Source organism: Apostichopus japonicus, chromosome 3, assembly GCF_037975245.1.
Source record: "Apostichopus japonicus isolate 1M-3 chromosome 3, ASM3797524v1, whole genome shotgun sequence".
Taxonomy (NCBI): domain Eukaryota; kingdom Metazoa; phylum Echinodermata; class Holothuroidea; order Aspidochirotida; family Stichopodidae; genus Apostichopus; species Apostichopus japonicus.
In genome coordinates this window covers 25568540-25591860 of record NC_092563.1, presented here as the reverse complement: position 1 = coordinate 25591860, position 23321 = coordinate 25568540, and the positions used below count along the sequence as shown (strand labels likewise).

The following is a 23321-nucleotide window of genomic DNA, read 5'->3' as shown; positions in this document are numbered from 1 at the left end:
TTGTAGCTGTTGATGACAGCCATTGCTTTTCGTATTGTTACTACAGATTTGTTTATATATATATATCTCCAATGTGATCAAAATAGTAATATAAACAATATTAACAATACTAATATAACAATACTATCACCACAATACTAATGGTACAGATACTATAACATGTTCCTCTGCCTGATGACTGTTCATCCAATCACATTTCATACATTGTCTTACTTAATCAATTATACACACCTGAGCACCTCTGCACTTTTCATTCCATCCCAACTCACCCTCCTCTTAGGTGTTCCTCCCATTCAACCTCCTGATTGAATACAACACTGACATTGCCTGCTCAATATAAATTTACATCAATACCAAAGTACTCTTAAATAAAACAAAATATAAAAAGACGTATAAAGTAAAATTATCGAGATTGAGAAAACTATAACCATAACCATATAACCGAAATTTTGTGAAACACAAATAGATTCTTGTATAGACAATAAAACAAAAGGTGAAAGCTACATAAAGATAAAGCCTGTAGGGATGAAAAACATTGTTGGAAGCTAGAACAATAGTGGATAGGTTAAATTTTGAACTTTCAGGTCAATGCAGATGCAATAGAAATGTGCTAGAACACATACAAATCAACAATTCTGCATTTTGTGGTTTTACAGTAGCTGACACAATTGGGGGTCCCAGGTAAAAGGTGGATAGGTCAATTCTGAGGGAAGTGGTTACAGGCAGAATTATATACAAAAAGAGGGTAGGACAATGCAGAATCAGTAATACTGATGTTTTTTTTATTTTTTTTTATGTGTAGCAGGAACAATAACACTAAAATAAAGTGTTGGGCAAATGGGGATAATAATTGGTGACTTTTGAGGCTTTAGCTATAAATACAATAAGACTCCACATCAATACAACTGAGATTAACAATGTATATTACATGATCCTGGCTGCAATATCTACTGCACAATGGAATTGTTTCCATTCTGTTCACTAATGGAGAACCAACACAATAGTCTGGTTGAAGACTGAGCATATTGTATTAATGGACTAACAAACAGCCAACACACCAGTCTGGTTGAAGTCTGAGCTTATGGTAATAATGGAATATATATTCAATAACAAACAGCCAACACACTAGTCTGGTTGAAGACTGAGCATATTGTAATAATGGACTAACAAACAGCCAACACAAGTCTGGTTGAAGACTGAGCATATTGTATTAATGGACTAACAAACAGCCAACACACCAGTCTGGTTGAAGTCTGAGCTTATGGTAATAATGGAATATATATTCAATAACAAACAGCCAACACACTAGTCTGGTTGAAGACTGAGCATATTGTAATAATGGACTAACAAACAGCCAACACAAGTCTGGTTGAAGACTGAGCATATTGTATTAATGGACTAACAAACAGCCAACACACCAGTCTGGTTGAAGTCTGAGCTTATGGTAATAATGGAATATATATTCAATAACAAACAGCCAACACACTAGTCTGGTTGAAGACTGAGCATATTGTAATAATGGACTAACAAACAGCCAACACAAGTCTGGTTGAAGACTGAGCATATTGTATTAATGGACTAACAAACAGCCAACACACCAGTCTGGTTGAAGTCTGAGCTTATGGTAATAATGGAATATATATTCAATAACAAACAGCCAACACACTAGTCTGGTTGAAGACTGAGCATATTGTAATAATGGACTAACAAACAGCCAACACAAGTCTGGTTGAAGACTGAGCATATTGTATTAATGGACTAACAAACAGCCAACACACAAGTCTGGTTGAAGTCTGAGCTTATGGTAATAATGGAATATATATTCAATAACAAACAGCCAACACACTAGTCTGGTTGAAGACTGAGCATATTGTAATAATGGACTAACAAACAGCCAACACAAGTCTGGTTGAAGACTGAGCATATTGTATTAATGGACTAACAAACAGCCAACACACAAGTCTGGTTGAAGTCTGAGCTTATGGTAATAATGGAATATATATTCAATAACAAACAGCCAACACACTAGTCTGGTTGAAGACTGAGCATATTGTATTAATGGACTAACAAACAGCCAACACACAAGTCTGGTTGAAGTCTGAGCTTATGGTAATAATGGAATATATATTCAATAACAAACAGCCAACACACTAGTCTGGTTGAAGACTGAGCATATTGTAATAATGGACTAACAAACAGCCAACACAAGTCTGGTTGAAGACTGAGCATATTGTAATAATGGACTAACAAACAGCCAACACAAGTCTGGTTGAAGACTGAGCATATTGTATTAATGGACTAACACACAGCCAACACACAAGTCTGGTTGAAGTCTGAGCTTATGGTAATAATGGAATATATATTCAATAACAAACAGCCAACACACTAGTCTGGTTGAAGACTGAGCATATTGTAATAATGGACTAACAAACAGCCAACACAAGTCTGGTTGAAGACTGAGCATATTGTATTAATGGACTAACAAACAGCCAACACACCAGTCTGGTTGAAGTCTGAGCTTATGGTAATAATGGAATATATATTCAATAACAAACAGCCAACACACTAGTCTGGTTGAAGACTGAGCATATTGTAATAATGGACTAACAAACAGCCAACACAAGTCTGGTTGAAGACTGAGCATATTGTATTAATGGACTAACAAACAGCCACCACACCAGTCTGGTTGAAGTCTGAGCTTATGGTAATAATGGAATATATATTCAATAACAAACAGCCAACACACTAGTCTGGTTGAAGACTGAGCATATTGTAATAATGGACTAACAAACAGCCAACACAAGTCTGGTTGAAGACTGAGCATATTGTATTAATGGACTAACAAACAGCCAACACACCAGTCTGGTTGAAGTCTGAGCTTATTGTAATAATGGAATATTCAATAACAAACAGCCAACACACCAGTATGGTTGAAGACTGAGCTTATTGTAATAATGGACTAACAAACAGCCAACACACCAGTCTGGTTGAAGACTGAGCTTATTGTAAATATGGAATAACAAACAGCCAACACACAAGTCTGGTAATACGTTTTGCAACAGGTTTGAATAATTCTTCACCAGTGTGAGCCTTTAAGGTCTAAGAACAGCATTCACTGCTATGGGAAGCTATTATTAATTAAATGATGTGTATACACTAACATTTTAACTGCATATCAATAAATATCACAGTTACTTAACTGACAAGTTTTGTAGCATGACATAGAGACACTACCTAGATGCATGCTGGAGCAACTCAATTTAGGGAGGAAGTTCAGTAGTGAGAATGGCAGACATGAAGAAACTCAACTAAATATTTTGTTGTGATGGTGCAGTACAGTGCACACTGCTATTTGATGTTAAAGGCCTTCCTTTATACACTTCATATATACAAATCTATTGGGACAATGATCATACATTTAACTATTCAGCTATATTTACTCAAAATATTTCAGTAATTAGTCAATAATAGACACGGCCATTTGTATATACTGTACCTGGAACGTTATTAAACTACAATTTACCAATCACATACCTCATCTAGAATAAAATTAATGCTTATTCAAGAGACAAGTGGAGAGATATGGTATTACCCCAGCTAGTATGGTACTTAGACATGTATATAAGGTGTATGTAAACAGAAAAACAAACAAAAATTGAAACTTAATCTTACATAAATTACTAATGTACCTAGTAATGCTAGTATTTTAGATCCTCCTACCAGCAGGAACTCGCGAAGAAGCCTCATTGGCTTATGAAAGCCTCAAGCTGACCGAAGTCAGTCTCTTACATTCATATTTTAACGTCCATGATTATGAATTGTCAACGGTCAACAAATCTGTAACTGGTCGACATACATTAATCTGGGAGTGACTCAAACTTGAACATATATATCAACTTGTGCCAGCATTATACAATACGGCCTCAAAATATTAGTTTCATTCTTTAAGATCTCCCTCTACTTTTTTAAAAGACTCTAGATTCGTTAACAGTTATTTATGCAAAACATTGTCTAAAACCCTTTTTGCTTACAAATAAAAGCACACAAAGAGAGGCAGACAGATAGTGTAGGAAATTGCCCACCTATGACTGTAAGCTTGCTGCTATATAACATTTTTTGTTGTTGTGTGTTTTCACTGCATACATGACAAACATCCTTTTAATAATGTATAAATACCGCTATCTATTACAGACTGAATAATTTAACTTCAACAGCCCCTGGATGTGGACAACTGGTTTTCCCAGCAGTCTAGTGAGACACCACAAAATTAACAAAAAAAATCAACAAGTTTGCAGACATCTACTAACCACAGGGTAAAATTAATGCTCTACTTCTGATAAGTTCTCTGTGTGATCAAATATATACAAATATAATAAATAATCTCTTTGTACACACCCTGGTAAACACCAATACATATATAGTTCTATCAAATTGTCTGAAGGAATTTTTACAACTTTGTTTACTATCTGACACTCTATGAAAGTTGAAGAAGAAAATAATCATAATTTTTGGCAGCAAGGCTTAAACTTAAAGAGCATATTACACAAACTACAGTACAATCAAATATTTGTGGTTAAAGGGTGTGAAGACTCGCACAAAAAAAACCTATCTAATGCTGGTAATATGACCTAGTTCAAATGAGGTGTAACAGAAGTGTTAAACACCACCATCCATCCCAGAAAATACACACACAGCTTGCTACCATTGGTAATAAGACACTAGTGTACAGTCAGTACATACAGATGCGGTCAAAACACACAGCACAGTATACAAACGATACAGTGATGGACATCTCAGGTTCTGCTAAATATAACAAGGTACCACGTTTCATTACTGTCTGCATTTTTTTAGCCGCACGAACAAAACGTCACTTGCAAGCAACAGAAAGTTAACTTTTTCAGATGGCCGCACACAGTTGGGGCGAGTCTTCAATGCCTTTAAAGTGGTCACTTTTTTAAAGTTTTAAATGTTTTCTGCACATTTTGAAACACATCTGGGTATTTCCTATCTTTTATCTAAGTGTGAGATATCTGTTGCAAATTTACAAGAAAGTGTTCCAGATAGGGTAATAACCATATGCTGAACCATCTGTTTGGCAGGCTATACTGCAGGTATAGAGGAAAGGTGAATTCCATGAAATCTAGAGTTGTGAAAGACTGGAGTGTAGAAAGCTTTGTTGCTTGTACCCTGTAGAGGAACTACTTCTGAGAAAAGTCTTAAGCACAGCTGTTTTATTTTTTATTATTTCAATAAAGGAAATGAACCCTTAGCAAAAATTGGATCAATCAAATCAGCATGATATTTCCATGAATAACTATTATTACAAAGACAATTGTATTCAAATTTGAACTTGCACCTTGTGCTGAAAGACAATACAGACAGTTTCCATGGAAATGAAATTGTTGCACTTTATAATAAGTACATGTCAATAACCAGACATGACCATAATTTTTTTTAAAATTTTTCCTGCAAATGATATGATGCAATGGTTGAGTTTTGTCTGTATGCTGTACATACACCTTATATGATGGCACATATCATACTGTGTATATGGCTCAGTGGTTGAGTTTTACCTACAGGTATAATTCTGCACATAGCACCTACAGTGGTGATACTAATCATATTGTGTATTGGGCTCAATGTTTGAGTTTTACCTGTATAATTCTGTACATAGCACCTACAGTGGTGATACTAATCATATTGTGTATTGGGGCTCAATGGTCTAGTTTTGCCTGTATAATTCTGTACATAGCACCTACAGTGGTGATACTAATCATATTGTGTATTGGGGCTCAATGGTCTAGTTTTGCCTGTATAATTCTGTACATAGCACCTACAGTGGTGATACTATAATCATATTGTTTATTGGGCTCAATGGTTGAGCTATTCTTGTATAATTCAGTACTTAGCACCCTAGAGTGGTGATACTAATCATATTGTTTATTGGGCTCAATGGTTGAGCTTTTCTTGTATAATTCTGTACATGGCACCTACAGTGGTGATACTATTAAACTAATCATATTGTGTGTTGGGGCTCAATATTGAGTTATGCCTGTATAATTTGGTAAATAGCACCTACAGTGGTGATACTAATCATATTGTGTATTGGGCTCAATGTTTGAGTTTTACCTGTATAATTCTGTACATAGCACCTACAGTGGTGATACTAATCATATTGTGTATTGGGGCTCAATGGTCTAGTTTTGCCTGTATAATTCTGTACATAGCACCTACAGTGGTGATACTAATCATATTGTTTATTGGGCTCAATGGTTGAGTTTTGCCTGTATAATTATATACATAGTACCTACAGTGGTGATACTATAATCATATTGTTTATTGGGCTCAATGGTTAACTTTTGCCTGCATAATTCTGTACATTGCACATACAGTGGTGATACTAATCATATTTTGTATTGGGCTCAATGGTTGAGCTATTCTTGTATAATTCGGTACATAGCACCCTAGAGTGGTGATACTCATCATATTGTTTATTGGGCTCAATGGTTGAGCTTTTCTTGTATAATTCTGTACATGGCACCTACAGTGGTGATACTATTAAACTAATCATATTGTGTTGGGGCTCAATATTGAGTTATGCCTGTATAATTTGGTAAATAGCACCTACAGTGGTGATACTAATCATATTGTATATATGGCTCAATGGTTGAGTTTTACCTGTATAAATTCTGTATATAACACAGGTACAGTGGTGATACTAATCATATTGTGTATTGGGCTCAATGTTTGAGTTTTACCTGTATAATTCTGTATATAACACCTACAGTGGTGATACTAATCATATTGTGTATTGGGGCTAAATGATTGAGCTTTGCCTCAATTATCAATAAGCTTTGTTAAAGTAATGATAGCCAGATGTATACAATGTTGATCATACAACAGTAACTGCATTGGATACAGAGACTCTAGAAGATATTCAATCATGATACAGAGTAGACCATGCACCAGGTATAGTGGTATCTGTTTCCTGTCTATGGAACTCATTAATAGTGACTTGAGTCAACACCATCATCATCACATGGTGAACTTGGTCTCCATATAATGGGATTGGAGTTGAAATGTAGATATCAACCTCATTTGGTTTTTAAGTGACTTTGAAAGCTTCACCTTATGTACCATGCAAGTGGCAGATGAAGTACTGCCTTCCTAAACTCAACTGCCCAGCATGGTAATTGTGTGTACATGTCTGTCCAATGGAAACTGTGTCTTTAAGTTTGAAAATGCATCTAGAGGTAAACACTGTGGAACTACATCTATTAGTTCCAACTAAAACAATTTACTGTGGCTGGTCTACATGGAAACAGACATCTATTACAATTACAAACCCTCTCAGCAAATTAAAGATGATAAATCAATCAAGTTCAGATTTTTTTCCACCTTCATTTAGTTAAGCAATTTAAGCTTTCCTAACTCACCTCATTTTCATACTCAGTCGCATGCTGGCAAATTGTCTGTTACACAATCGTCTGACTTTTGAACAACCACAAATTATGCAGCTGGATAGTGGTCCTGATCCCCTCGCTAATCTCTTTTTTCGTAATATAGCTAGGGGATTATACTTTCCATATCAGTCATATTGTATGGCTGCATGGTTTTCCTGCATTCAACATAATCACCAATTAGTACTCTCAATGTGACTATCATATTATGCTATAAACTCAATGGTTTCATAAATGACATCTCTTGATACAAACAGGACTCTTGTAGTGATTCATAAGAAAAATAGAAAGTTGCATAAGATGTTGCTACATCAATAGTGATATTATGTACATCACCTTCTCTTCCTAAGTAGTTTATGGTAACACTATTACTAAAATACACTTGCTGCACATGTAACAGCAAGAACTAATGTGAAAATATTCTAAGTTGTTGTCACACTTTGACAAGATGGATACACATCTTTAATTCCATTTTGGTTTTCAGTATGTTTTACGAGAACTGCGATCCTGGAAGGAGATACTGTACAAGAACCACAGTGTTAGAAAGATATCTGATTTTTATATGCCAAATTGTCAAGTTTTAGTTACTTGACAACATAACCTTACCTAATTGACTTCAGGCAATGCACTAAAAAGTTAACCAAATTTTTGCAAAATATTGAGGTTCTGTATTATTTTCCGAAAGGAAATTTGTGTGGCCCCATTTAACACAATAACTCCACCCTTTGAAATGATGTCAAGAACTTGATATACTATGGCATATATGGGCCGTATCATAGATATGATGCATCAAGGATTGTACATGCCTCCACAACAAACTTATTATTAAATAATATTACAAGGTAAAATGTTTGGATAAATTTTTAAAACCATGGTCAGTGTTGCTCTGATGAGGGAACATTAATGTTACACATTAATGTTACATACTGACAACATGGCATTATCTTACAAAGATTGATGAGGAATTGCCGACATACTGATAGCTTTGAAAAGCACAAAGCCTTTACATGCCCTTGTTGACTGGAAGGGTTTAACAAGCATCCTGGCCTCTAGCCACTTTGGCCAATGAACATTTCAGTATCGTGGATACTGTAACTTCTGTTGACTAAAGCAATAAACAAGCCTACTTGCCCTGTTGGTTGCTTGTAATGGTTGGTCACAGTGCATATTAAAAAAAAAAAGACGGTTTTGCCACGAGGTATTCTGTTATCTAGACCACTCTTCGATACAAAGTCTGTTAGTATCAAAGACACTTCTTCTTCAGACTGGTCGATGGTAGCTGGAATACTAGCAAATATACGTCATCATGTCGTCAGGTACTCGATCCCATCGACTACCATCGTCACCATTTCTGTGCAGTTTAATTTACCTTCGCAGGGATCATGATACGGAGCCACAAAGGCCGACGTAAATGTCACAATTGGGAACATGATTAACGCCCCGGTCAGCGACCCAATTTGAGTGACAGCACCAAACCATATGAGAAGGGTCCTCTTGTTGGGCTCCTGGCGAAGAATCCACCCAATTGTTGCCTTGGTGTATGAGAAGAATGCCACGACACATATCCATGCAAACACCTGATGACCGAGGGAGAGAAGACAAGAAGACTAGGTTAGATGATTTCAATGTGTTGTGTTGTATCATTACAAAGAGTCTCTTACTGACTGTACAATAGATTACTTGAACTATATTCTCTGTGTGTACACACTTAGATATTGCCATCAGCAACCAGTCCTTTGCAGTGGTACCCTCAAATATTTTCTTGATTCCCTTGAGTTCCATTAATTGATTAAAATATAATTGAAAATTAGCTTCCAATTCATGATACATTAGCAATATTCCAGCATGTAGGTCTGCCAGGCTAACACAGGTGGATTGGTCCCATGCAATTAGTCAAACTCACAGTAGGGTAACATGATAAGGATGTGAGTAGTCAGTCACAACACCCATTATGACATGAAATGGTCATTACTAAATTATGTCATTGATCTTGTGTCTAAATGCAACTCTTGAGTCCTTTATTAACTGTCTGTAATGTAGCTTGATAGAAAATTGCTTACTCATGAAAGATTTTTTAATTGAATTAGCGATTGGCATGACTAAATGACACATGAAGGCAGTGCTTCACACCGATACGACACACGTCCATCATAATATAGCTTGTCCTAATGTGGGATACAGTTTGGTTACTTAAAGCTATGTTGCTAGATCTAGGGCTATGAGCTTCTGCTTCAATGAACCTTTGTATGACAAGTTGAAGGCAAGCGTCCTTGCCATTGAAAAGCATCTGCTTCCTTTCATTATCTTTATGATTGCTCCTTGAATCAGAAATACACACTGGAATAGTTTGCTTGCTTTCACATCAAAAGACTATCTTATCCAAACAAACAATTAATGATATAGAATTTGTTGGGAAAATCAACAGGTTTACTGATAATTCTTCGAGTTGAACCTAACTCAAAGTGTGCCTCCGGTCCCTGTAAGTACACAAAAACAGGATGAGAATGATCAAAACACAGATTACAAGTTCTGCTGTTTGACTTACCACGAGTACACTACCGATTGTTTGATCCTCCAATGGTGGCTCCAGGCTGTTGGCAGCTGTCCACAGACCATAGATCCCTGCAAGTATACCCCCTCCAGCAGCAATGCCTACAATGATCAAGCTCTCAAAGGGCCATAGCATCACAGCGAAGCAAGCTATAGGGTTAGAAATGTTACCAAGGGTGGCAGCATATAAGTACGTCGTTAGGGAGTACGCACCGGCAGAGTAACTTTGAATGGAAGGTAAAATGCCATTACTAAGGGCGTTAACCACACCCAAGACTGTAAACAAGTAGACAAAGTCCCTGAGAGGGCGACCTTGGATTTGCTGGGGACTGCTCAGATCGACTGCTGGTTCGGCCGTCTCTGGTAACGAGACTTCGCTCTTCGTACTTGTGACTAACATGTTATGCGATTCGTTACTCTCCTTACTGGACACGGTATCTACACTCGACTGCGACGGTGAATCGTGTGCGTGTTCTTTCTTCACCACTGGCAGTACATTCAGGAGGAGAAAGCCGGTAAAAGAAAGGACCATCATACCAAACAGAAACAAAAAGAATTCCTCGGGACCAAATCTAGCTGGTTTGTTTTGAGCGATCCAATCGGTGCACTGGTAGGTCTTCCCGCCCAACTCATATTCATAGGTGTAGTTTGCGATGCACACGCCGTCTCCTCCTACGCCTTGGATCAGAGCTACCACCCCGGGGAGAAGGGAACTCATGCCTTCACCCACAAAGTACCATGTGAGGTAGACGCTCTTGAATCGCGCCATGAAAGGTGTGAAAGCCACAGAGGAGGTGCAGTCCACGACGGCTAGGCTCAGACATAGAATCAGGAAGGCAGTGCTGTGGGTTTCCCCGGCCCAGAATGTGTAACTATCCCAGAAAAATACCATGAGCAGACAGGTGATCCAGCCGACCGTGGTGATCAGGTACACGGTGGGCACTTCAAGTTTGACATCTTTCGATGTCAAGAAGTTAGCTAATGTGAATAGCAAGGGACCGAGATTTGCAAACTGGGTTATGATGATGATATAGGATGCCAGTCCGTAACCTTCGGGAATACCGAGGGATACCAGTAGAGGGAGCTCCACCCAAATACCGTTGATGGCGACCCAAGAACCAGTCCCAAAGAAGACCACCAACAGACACACTAGAGCTTTCCTCAACGTCTTCCGCCGTTCCATGTTGTTTGAACTTTGTTCTTCTTTTATTATTGAGTTATTAATGCCAGTAGCTAGATGTGATGCAATAGAACAGGTTGTATTTGTCTAATAGTTGGCTGAATCCCCCAGCTTCAAAATCTTCCAGGCAAAACTGGTAAATATTTCCTAGTTCGGTGCTTGATTCAATATTGGTACCTGTCAACAACAAAAAAAGACAAACAATGAAAAGAAAATTGTATTCAAAAGCAGAGGAGAGAGACTTCTGAAACATCACTTTGATGAATCTATCTTGATTAACCCTCTTAACTGACACTTCATTCTTTCATGACATATCATTCCAGAACATCGATTACCTCTGACCGGAAAAAGTTCAGCAATAGGGTTCTAAAAACTTCTGGTGATTATCAAAGCCAATAGTTAAGTATGAGGTTTGGAAGGCAGCACTTGAAATTCTATTTTTGCTGAATTCAGATGACCCTACCCATACATCTTCACTCTCCCTCCCCCCTCCCCACACACCCCCCCAAAGAAAGAAAACAAAGAAAGAGTAAGACAGTTTGGAGATTTTGTGCCAATTTTGATATCTGCTGCTCACATACATGACAACAACAACATGACTGCATCTAGGCAACGTTTACAACTGCCGACCTACTTTATGCAAGAAACCAATATGAACAGGAATGAAAATGTTCAAAAAAAAAAAAAAAAAATCGAAAATGAACAGGACACAATAATACCCAGTAGTACTCTTATCAAGTTGATCAGATATAGAAGCTGCCAATTTGAAACAAACGACAGACACAACATGATCATGTGACATCTTCATTCTCATATGGTAGAGCTCCTTTGTACTTTACCAACAATAGAATAAACAACTTCACTTCAAATTTACTAAAAATTAACACAATTCAGACAAGGTGACCTACAGGAGCTTTAGCATGACACAGCATCTTTGGCACATACTGTATCTGTTTACACTGTAACTTGGGATTTTCCTTCAAAAGCTGATAGGAGTTGTTTGCAATGTTCCATGTTTGTTTTGAACTTAGTATTATAATGCACAGAAGATTTCAACACCCCCTTCCCCTCCCCTTCCCCACTTTTCTATATTTATTTTGGCTAAGCTCCATGAGCACTACAAAGATACTGTCAAAAATCATAACAGCTTACTTCACTAAGCTTGTTTAAAAGATTTTCATATTTTGGCCACTAGTGACCTCACACGACCTTTGACCTTGCTCAATAACAAAAAAAGCTAAGAACTCTACATGTAAATCTATATAATGTATGTGAAGTACTGTACATGCAATGTACAGTAGGCTTGGTGACTTACTATGTTTACCTGCCAGGGCATTACACACACACCATCACCATTGCAAAGATTAACTTTTCCTTTCGGCAAGGAATCAAAAAGTGTCTGCATTCAATTTTTAGAGTTGTGCAATGCATAATGATTTATTTATGGGTGAGTGAGAAACTTTATTTGGTGGGAAAGTCCTCATGTTTTAAAAAAAAATTTATCCAACTGTTTTAACTTTGAGTATTACTCACAAGCGTAGTTAAACTTGAACTCAAACAGGCGGTTGAAAGTTTCAAAGACGCCACTGAGAACTCATCACAGTAGCATACCAACGAATAGCTTTGTTACTTCTGAACACTAATTATTAGGCTATTGTATATGACTATGACAGGACTTTATCCAAACAAAAACTGAAAAAACCTGCAGTATTCGAATAAAAACTGTTAATGGGTAACCACCCACCATCTGTGTCACAGCACATATGGTACAGGTCTTACCCTTGACTCATTCATAAGGCTGATTTCTGGTTCAATACAATTACAGTACTAAGTTGTTTATACTGTAGGTCTGTATCTTGCCAGCAGAAATTCTTACAAGTACCGTTTTAGACTGGCTGCCTTCAATTTTGTTTAATTTATTTGTTTTTTTCACAACATATATACAACAAAAGTAGGGAATATAGAGAATTATGGAATGTGAAAGGGAGTGCATCAAGAAACCCTTGTGAGCTTAACTAGTGATACACTCCCTGTACATAGAGTACACAATCCAATCCAATATACTGTATAGTACACAAAAAAGATTCCGGAGAAAGACTCACAAATGTTACGTTTGCTTGTAGATTAGCATACGGATAACACAATGAAAGTACCATTAATCCCAACTTGAAGAACTTGGGCTTTGTGATTAAGGAAAAGGCTGAAGTTTTTATCTTGTCAATAGCCCCCCCCCCCCCAAAAAAAATTAGACTGCATTCCCAAAGTCAAGCGTACAGAAGCGTGCTTATAAATCCCAGTGAAAAGTTTGCATGTACTTGGATTGTGGATTTGTCATGAGGCTAAATATATGAAAAGTATTCAGAAAAAAATGTCAACTAATTTTGAAACAACAACAGCAGTTGATTCAAAATGTATTGAAACTGATATCATCAAAATCGGCTCATTGCAATGATGTACAGTATGCTGATAATTGGTGCAACACTAGTATAAAGTTATAAACTACTGCAGTGGTGTAGCTAGGGGGGATCAAGGGAGGGCACGTGCCCCGGGCGCCGGGTTAAGAGGGGCGCTGAAATGGGAGAATGAGAGTAAGGAAGTTCGGTTACAATATTTACAAATATTTTACTCCAGTTAGTACAAGACTGGTGCTTCTGGAAAAGTTAAAAATACACTGGTCTGTTACAGTAAAAATGCATTAGGTTATTGCACTTCTATATGCTAAACTTTTGATATTCGATAAAGCATGCAAAGCTTTCCTAATGGGTGAATCATCTACGAAACCAGGGCACTCGAGCAGTTCGGACTTTGACTGCTCACCATGTAGGCCTAAAAATAGTCAAACCAGGGAGCTGCTAGAGTAGCAGCTCCCTGGTCAAACCGTGGAGGTAAAAACAGAAGCCTACGCCTGATGCAAACTCGACCGTAACCTGTGTGCCCACTAGTCGTGAACAGTTCTGAACGTATATATACAAACCACAGAGTTTTGTATCACACAACACACACGAAAATGCGGTGTAATAATTTACCGCATACTACTGACACTGCCACAGACAAGAACTATGCAGGAATCTTGTCAAGGCCACCGCTCCCGCTTATATTGCTTACTAGCCGTAATATATACGGGATTGCTAAGAAATTACGTGACAACAGCGACGAGCCAGTAGAGGGTAGTATTGATATTATTTTGAATCGGGTGGTGTGACGGGTGGTGTGAAGGACAGAATCTACGAGCGAGCCCACCTTTAACCTTATCGGTAACCATACTTTTAGATATACTGTATAACAAGGTGCTGGACTGTACTGCAACAAGTGTTCGACTTATAATCGGCATCGGGCCAATTATCAGACAATCGGTAAATAAACGGCATCGGGAAATCCATCCACAAATCCACAATCCAAGTCCATGTAAACTTTTCACTGGGGCTTATGAACACCCTATGCTCAACTTGGGAATGAAGTCTAATTTTTCTTTTTCTATTGACAAGATGAAAACTTCAGTCTTTTTGTTACTGCAACCATGATACAGTTCTGAAGAAAGTTGTAACAACGCCATATCGTCAACAAACGGCATGATGTTGCATGAATAAAAGACAGAAGCTATTTTTTCTCCAAACATTTATGATAGGACATATGAGTTATTGATATTTATTTCATTGTCAGTCCGAGCTTAAAATTTGAACGTTTACGTCAGATTTTGTCATTTCACTCTGATAGAATTTCTTTTTGAGACTAGGTAAATAGCATCAACTAGGATTGCAGCTACTGTACTGCTTGCGAGGACAATTCAATGGCCTTCTCACCTCTGCTGAGATGAATGGACTTAACTGCATTCTTTGCATGGAACGTGTTCTCAGATGAACAGTTCATCGCAATGATTGTACTTATATTGCACTCCTAGAAAAAGGAAACAAGTGCAATAACTGTGAGTATTACATTCCATGCTGCTGAATAGTTAGGTTACTTCCATACACATAACTGTACTGTATTTTAGTTCTAGGCTAGCCTAACTTTGTCTTTTGCACTTGAGAAACTAGAAAAGACAATGTCAGACTCAGAATGTTAAGGACTCTGTCTTTAGTCTTGCCTAGGCCTATATCAGTTTACGTCGCCATTCCAATGCAGAAATCATGCTACACCAATATTTTACCTATGTTACCATAACTAATTCATGGCTATCATGTGCTGATTGATTTTGATTTTGACCCTTTGCTATAATACTACTGTTTAAAGGAGCCAATTTTCAAAGCGAGCATATTCAGTCCAACAGAAAGCGATTCACTTAAAAAATAGAATATTAGATAGTTTTGAGGTTACTGAACAATATGAATTGTCTTTGATCCCTGTTATTCCTTTAAACCGGATTTGACACAATATACTACAAATACAAACACTGTAGACTAGTGTAGGCTAGGTATAGTATGATTGGGCCAAATTGGTGTTTTCCTCTTGGTTAATGCATTAAAAAAAGAATGGTTACACTTTCAAGCTTGGAAACAATAGGTGTTGAACAGTGCAGCTACATATGACACAGATTGACATTCCAAGTCCTCCACTAAGTGAGGGTACACGGAAAATTATCGTAGGCCTACATAGCACCATATTCAGTCAGTCGAAGCTCATCCGTCCTGTAAGTGTAACGTTGGCCTCTTACTTTTACGGTTGAACGAGTCTACAGTACTAAGTTAGGCCTACTGTAGCCGTTACTACTGTATAGTACAGCCTACATGTCGAGCTTACTATAATAATTTACAAAGCAAGAAATAACCTTTCACCGTTTCACGTTTGGGCAAAAGACATATAGAAGGGCTTAATAATTCTAAATTTACTGATCGCCAAATATGAGAATAACTGCGGCATATGAAGTGAAAGAATGACCGGCTACTTACGGTGTTACATAAGTAGTTTACTAGTAGTTTATTGTCACTCGTGATTCTGTTGCACAAGCACGGTACCGGTGTTGGAAGTAAGCTTTTGCTTTACACAACCGTTCTTCCCCCAATAACGAACGTGAATGTGATCTTCTCCGCCGTGCGCGGTACGCGTATACGGTAAACAATAGCACTAAACTAAAATAACGTGCGGTTGTGGTAGCACATAAGTATTTAACTTTGCCTCCAAACGTTGACGGTTTCTTCGAATCGGTAACTTCATGGAGGTAAAACTGTTTTTACCTCCATGGTAACTGTTTTTACCTCCATGGTAACTTGAATGATATCATTTCTAGATAATTAAACACCCAGTACACTAAACTTGTTCTGAATGTGGCTATGACCGTAAATGGAAAAAAATACAACAACTTAAAACAACTATAACAACAGTCGTTCGGTTGACTAAAGTTGATCATATATGTGGAAAATACTAAGTATAGCAAACATCCATGCGAAATGTGGAATATCCATAGAAATTGATTAGGATGGGAATATCCAAGTTGATGAAGCGATCATTTGTCGAATCTCGGCATTGAACATTGAAGAGTACATTACAAGTTTCAGTGCTGTATATAGCCCATGAATCCTGAATGTCAGCAATTAATTCTTGATCAGTATTTTAATGTTCGCCAGCTTCCGAGTCGGACTACGACTGAGTCCAGTTTTGTGTGAATTACTTGGAATTCAAATTTCACATTTATGCCACATCTTCAGGCAGGAGGCGGGGGGCGGGGGGGGGGGGCGTAACATATATACCGATTTAAAATTGGTGTTCCCTTACATAGTTTGTTTTTGAATTAGCATTTGTAACCATTTTCAGATCACGAATACAATCGGGTACAGACAGTCGGCAGTTATAATTGGACTGGTCTAACATATTATTGGTCCTATACACAACAAATGTATGGACCAATCGGCAGTTATACAGGCGCGTAGCCAGGAATTTGCCAAGGGAGGGGCGAAAATGTAGAAAAAATTTCAGAGCCGTAGATATGGCATTGCATACTATCTAAGCGTAGCGCCACCATGAGTTGGCGCGAAGCGTACAAGAAAATTTTGGCTGAAAATGCCTCCCAGATCGCTGGAAATGGCACTTCCCAGGCCTTGTAAGTTGCATCTTAGCATTTTCTCTTTTGAAATTACTAGCGATATCATAAAAACATTTAAAAATAAAATAAAAAAATAGGCTCAAGGGGGGGGGGGGCGGCTGCCCCCTTGGCCCCCCCCCTTGGCTACGCACCTGCAGTTATAAGGACTGGTCTAACATGCTATTAGTCCTATAGACACACAACAAATGCATGTCCCAATCGGCAGTTATAAGGACTGGTCTAACATTTTATTGGTCCTATATACACACAACAAATGTATGGACCGATCGGCAGTTATAAGGACTGGTCTAACATGTTATTTGTCCAACACACAACCGACTGCTGTTTTTGATACCGTAATGTCTAAAAGATAATAGTTTTGCTTGCGGTGTCCCACAATGCAATGCCTCTCGAGACTCGTAATCGATATAGAAGATATTACAGGCTTTGCTCGTTGTCTTGAATCTAATTGATGCATGCATGTTATGCTGACTAGCCTAGCCCGGAGTAAGAAAGTTTAAAGTGCCTACCATATACCTGTACATATGCACCAATCAAAATATGCTGGTATTAAAGGCTTTAGGAAGACGGACGTTTCAAGTGCATTACAGCTGTCACGTGTCTATTTCGTATTGGTAGATTTTCCTGGATCTAATTGTGAATTAATTCATGTGTTTATGTGGGCTCGCCTTGTTTCCTTTCCCTGGCTGATCGTGGGGTTTTAACTGAGCCTGCAGGAATGACGAGTATTTGCAACTCGTCATAGCGGACGTCAACCCCAAAAGATTCGCCGCCTTGTTCCTGTCAATTATAATTTCAGAAAGCGCACTGCGATGGCGTTACTTTACATCTCTGGGCGAGATTTAAATCCGCCATACCGGAACTGCAGGGTTCGTGTCTCATTGACTGAGTATATGCTTTTCATCAAGACTAACCCTATATATGCTGCATGGTCAATGGTCATCTTGAGTCTGTAATCAGCCTACCTGCATTAAAAACGGACAGTTGGCAATACATGTGTTACACTGACTACTAGACCGCGGGAGCTGCAAAGGGGTCAGCCTATTTGGAAAGTTAACCAATGTTCATGTATATAGCAATGATCCATGTGCATGACCATATTAGAAATGACCGTATGCCGGGCACGTTCTGGTGATGTCGTCTGAAGGGCATAGTCCAAGGTATCATGAATAACCATTGCTAGAAATTTCAAGTGATAGGGTACGTGGGCCCGCTAGACCTTATAATAACTACTGGTACCCCAAAAGTGAGGTAGATCAGCTCATGCGTTAACCTATTATGAAAAACTATAGGAACTGTTCTTACTGGTCACAAGTATCATGAATGACCACTGTCAGACATTTTCAGTTGTGGGAAATGCCCGCCAGACACCCACATAGCATAAAAGTACGTTAATATTCTCTAACTTGGGCAGGTAAAATTTGGCATGAATAGTACTGCATCTAGTTTTACTTAACATTGTACTGACAGACGGGTTGAAAGAGCCCTGTCTTTTGTTTCTCATGATATCATTTTGACTTCCGTCCAGAAAATTGTACCCATTAAACTTTTCTCAAATATGTTAAGCGGCTGAAAATTAACCTTTAAGTTTGAAACATTGTATCTCTCTAATGCTGCCGAATGGCAGGTGTACGTATCCGCAAAAGAATAACCAGCAGATTTTTCATGGCATTATCCTTCAATGCGGTTTGCTTCAGAAACGGGTCGTAGTTACAAAGTAGATCGACCCCTGTTTAGGATAGCAACACCTGTCTAGGGTAGTAGCATCGCCTGTTTAGGGTAGTAGTACCTCCTGCTATAGGGTAGCACCTCTTGGTTAGGTAGTACTAGTAGCACCACCTGTTTAGGGTAGTAGCACTTCCTGTTTAGGGTATAGTATAGCACCTCCTGTTAAGAGTAGTAGCATCTCCTGTTTAGGGTAGTAGCACCTCCTGTTTAGGGTAGTAGCACCCCCTGTTTAGGGTAGCAACGCCACCTGTGGTCCTTTTGGCGTTCCATATAAGACCCTAGTATCAAACGAAAGCGTTGCCGCGGGCGTTCTCTAGTATAGCAAATACACTGTAAAAAATGTCTGTGATATAACAGCTTTACACCGTTCATCTACTAAAATTAATCATGTTGTTAAAAAAAATTGTTGTCCATTTACAAAATGTATTGTAACAACATTTTCTGTATATGGGAACAAAATCTTCATAACAATACATCAACTGCTGTGTCGGAACAAAAGCATCAGGCTCGATCCAAGTTTTCATTATGCGGTCGAAGTGATCGCGAAAACGTTACACCGAATCTTGCATCATAAAACGAGAACCGTATTTTACATGTTGTTGGAATTTTAGAAAGTAGCATATACGTTTAGTCTTACGCAATCAATGAGTTTTTTCCGAAATAGTAAAGTTAACAACTGTGTCGCAAAGTTGTAGATGACCTTTGTACACTACTTACAGTTGAATGACGCTGGGCGCGCACCGATGGTCCGAAACCGCTGTAATTACGGTAAGTTATGATTTCAAAGCTTTTCAGTCCTTTTTAATCTAACATGAGTGCAACTATAGTGAATTGAGTCATATGAAACTGTTACTTTTTACGTAAGCATTTATTAAACGTTCGTTCGTTTGTTGGTTTGTTTGTTTTGAAATAAGCGGCAAAGCAAGAAGGCTAGGCCGAAAGCACAGCTCTCTGTCGGTCCATTGTGTACATACTAGCACAAGATGCTATGGCAGTTCTTTGTTTGGCGAGCATATACGATCGCTTACTTCTAGCATATCGTCGTAGCTGTTTTGACAGTCATACCAAACCTAAGCTTACATTCATTCTTTGGCGGTATCGTTTCTATTGGCTATGATATAACGCAGCCTAGACACAGGTCTCCAATCAGTGTCTATGCTTTACTATATAACATAGATTCTCTTAGGAAACTTCTTGATATCACTTTTACTGTTTAGTTTGAAGCCCCCCGATCGGCTTACACTAAATCTTGGGGGAGTCGTGCAGTCCCCTGTCCTGAATCTTGGGGGAGTCGTGCAGTCCCCTATGGCACGCCAAATGGTAAAATTCAGAAATGAACAATCTAGGCTAGGTTTATGGTTAACAAACTCTGGTCTATCACTAAAATAGATCATCGATCAATAAAATAGGTTTTTTTGTCTGATAAATCACGTTTTTCCAGTGATAAATCAGAATTTTACTAATACAACTTGTTTTGTTTTTCTCGCTGAATTTTGAAAACTAATTTTTGGTCGGTAAAACCACTTGTTATTCCTTGTTCAATTCTGAAGGATGCTACTGCATGCAATGGGGAAACCCTGTATGTACTATGTGCCTGTCATTTGATGCCTTGGCGTATAAACACGATATCACAAGAACCAAGATGTTTGAACTCGAAATTTAGTATTTATAGGTATGTTTGAGTGGGAGAGGGCTTATGTGGAAGTTAACTATACAAAAAATTCCTGAAGGAAATTTCTTTGTAAAGGGAAAATGTGAGTATTGCGGGCTAGAAAAAAATTACAGGCAAAGTCTACCTCCTAGCCCTCCTCCCCCCCCCCCCCCACCCATCCAGAACTGTGCCTGAGCTGCTAATTGCCCCTAGCCTACTTTAAGTATCATGATCAGTTGATGTATGCACTGTTGTATGCTATACTAACCTGGTCTTAGCATGAATGTGTTGATTGTGGGTGTTATGAATTATGCCAAACTGTAACCTACTTACAGTATTAACTGATAAGATTTGTCATCTGTCAATATATATGTAACCAAAAGTGTTTTATTGTTTTCCTTTCATAGGATAGGCTTCGGCTAAACCTGAGATGGAATAGTCAGGGGCACCGGATTTGTAATGTATTGTTGGAGAGCCTGACCCATTTCCGAAAGGTTTTAATTTCCATATGTTTTTACTCTCTTGCAGATGGTTACTTGTTCATGTGGTGTTCACTCTGATACTGCAGCTAGAAAGATGTGTCACTACCCGCTTCATCAAAATCAACCAAATTTTCAATTTACGTGTCATGAAGAAAGTGCAACAGAATTTTTGTAAGTTATTCAGACTATAATAAGACTATGATTGGTCTCACATATCTATGCACTAGATCATCGGGTTTCACTTTTTTCGTGGTAAAGTGCGTCACGGTGACCACTGGACTCATCCAGAGTGCAAGAGTTTCACTTGCAGGCTACTCTTGCATAATTTCTGAAAGAAATTGCTTTTAAAATTATAATCCATGGATCTTTATACTTTAAGATATTCAAGGGCATAGGAATCGGGGGGCTGGGGGGCGCCAGCCCCCCCAGTGAAAAATATGGAGGGGCGGAAGTATCATTCTGCCCCCCCCCCCCGCTTCGCAAGTCAGAAAACCCCTTTTTCATTTCCAAATGAGAAAAAAATCTCATTTGGAGCACCAAATTGCATCTAAGGCCAGGTGAAAATGCAAAATTATATACAAAATCGAGTGGGTGGGTTGAAGTGTGCTATATTGCACCAAATTGCATCTGAGGCCACCTTGAAATGGAAAAAAATTCCAAAGGGGAGGGGGACACCCCCTCCCCTTAGACCCCTCCCCCAGGCCGGCAATCAGTCTTCAGCCCCCCCACTCAAAAGTACCTTCCTACGCCACTGAAGATATTAATAAAAAATGCTTTTGTTTTTATGTAACAGGTTGCAATCCATTTCTTAGAAACAGAATGGCAATAACAGTTGATCGGGAACCTCTGCTGTATCCTACATCCATTATTGCTGCGTTGAAGATGTTGTTCATGAGCTACTATGTGTTCAACATATGCTATCCCACAGAGGTTCAAGCAACCATGGAATACATACAGAGGTACAGTTTAAACCTAGTTTCTTAACAGATTAACAAAGGAGGTGCATTCAAACTACAGTTCCTCCATCTTGTTGAGATCCTGCAAGAAGAACTGCAAAGTCATGTTCAGTTTGTTCAGTAATAGCTTTATGTCAGTGTCAATGCCAACAAATGTTGTGCAACATTAAATGTTTTCATTAAACTACTAGTGCACCTGTCACGGCATGCAAATTACAACAGTTTATACATAATAAAACGGATAAAAACTTTTACTTATATACATATATATATATATATATATATATATATTATATATATATATATATATTATATATATATATATATATATATATTAATATATAAATTTTGTGTGAAGTTTTACTAATTTTGGGGATACTTTTACCAAAATTAAATAAATTTAGGTTTTAAGCACTGGGATGTTTTTGGTAAACAATGATAGATTGGACTCATGAAACTTTTTTCAAATTATTCCCTACAGAATACTGTTCGAGATTGATCCAGGGAGAGGGTCTAGGGCAAAGAAATCTTACAGATGGTGTATAAATCCGAAAGTAACTTCTCTTTATGAGTGGATGAAGGAAAGTAGAGAGTGAGATATGCAGTGAATGTGGCCAAAAGTATTAAGCTACTTGGTTTAACTGCATTTAATTTTGTTTTGTTTAATGCCGTATACTTTTTGTTTTTTGTTTAATGATACCTCCATTTCAAAAGCACTGACTCTGTGAACTATTCTGCTATAAATCACTAAATTTTACAGATTCATGTTACAATGTAACTTAAAGTTGATTTTTAAAATACTTAATAAACAGTAAGGTAATCTGCTTGCTTCAGAAGTATTTTAACCAAACATTGTATATTCTGAAATACAAAATATGATTCTGTACAGAACAACCTCATAGCTTTTGCAGTACAAGTTGGATGTAACTATATAAAAATATCCAAATTTGAGCACTGTCAAGTAGATTTTCTGATTGTTCTATATATTGGAAAGGGTTCATTTTAGCAAAAAAATATCCCAGTGTGCCTGAGCATTTCAATGGAAGTTTCATCACTTTGACATTGTCCATCAATCTAACTGTTTTCTTTTTTTCTTTCTATTGATTTGGGAGTTGTTCTGATAGCAGTAAAGCTTATATTATTTCCAAGAGTAGCAACTGTACTCATTCGAAACAAAGTATTTTTACTAGAAGAAATCCTTTTAAGTACTCTAAGCATATAAATAGTATTTGAGTTTCACACTGTTTATAGCTTTTTGTTTCAGGTTCAGTTTCAAT

At 38.0% G+C, this 23321-nt stretch overlaps 1 protein-coding gene and 1 long non-coding RNA gene across 7 annotated transcripts; one reads left to right on the top strand and one right to left on the bottom strand.

Moving 5' to 3' along the window:
- Nucleotides 1–55: 55 nt before the first annotated feature.
- LOC139965611 (solute carrier family 52, riboflavin transporter, member 3-B-like) lies at nucleotides 56–16819 on the bottom strand. Of its 3 annotated transcripts, none has more exons than XR_011792350.1 (4): nucleotides 16077–16819; nucleotides 10006–11367; nucleotides 6308–9037; nucleotides 56–6230 (listed from the first exon to the last, which is right to left on the bottom strand). XR_011792350.1 is itself a non-coding variant. In XM_071968151.1 (3 exons), exons 2-3 carry the CDS (start codon nucleotides 11191–11193, stop codon nucleotides 8765–8767), a joined length of 1461 nt encoding a protein of 486 aa, XP_071824252.1. In that variant the 5' UTR covers nucleotides 11194–11367; nucleotides 16077–16819; the 3' UTR covers nucleotides 56–8764. The 3 variants fall into 3 exon arrangements, 1 of the variants encoding a protein (XP_071824252.1); XR_011792349.1 differs by having other exon boundaries at nucleotides 56–6541; nucleotides 6625–9037; XM_071968151.1 differs by having other exon boundaries at nucleotides 56–9037.
- A 2467-nt stretch (nucleotides 16820–19286) lies between these two features.
- LOC139965610 (uncharacterized) lies at nucleotides 19287–23321 on the top strand. 4 transcript variants are annotated; one of them, XR_011792348.1, is made up of 4 exons: nucleotides 19287–19723; nucleotides 21135–21259; nucleotides 21882–22047; nucleotides 22526–23321. It is a non-coding gene; the product is annotated as an uncharacterized lncRNA (long non-coding RNA). The 4 variants fall into 4 exon arrangements; XR_011792347.1 differs by having other exon boundaries at nucleotides 20173–21259; XR_011792346.1 differs by having other exon boundaries at nucleotides 19287–20275.

Bases quoted from the DNA above. Each gene is read 5' to 3' on its own strand.
- LOC139965611 (XM_071968151.1), bottom strand. From the start codon at position 11,193: ATGGAACGGCGGAAGACGTTGAGGAAAGCTCTAGTGTGTCTGTTGGTG. The intron at 9,038-10,005 runs GTAAGTCAAACA...CTCGGTCATCAG, and splicing joins CAATCGGTAGTGTACTCGTG to GTGTTTGCATGGATATGTGT.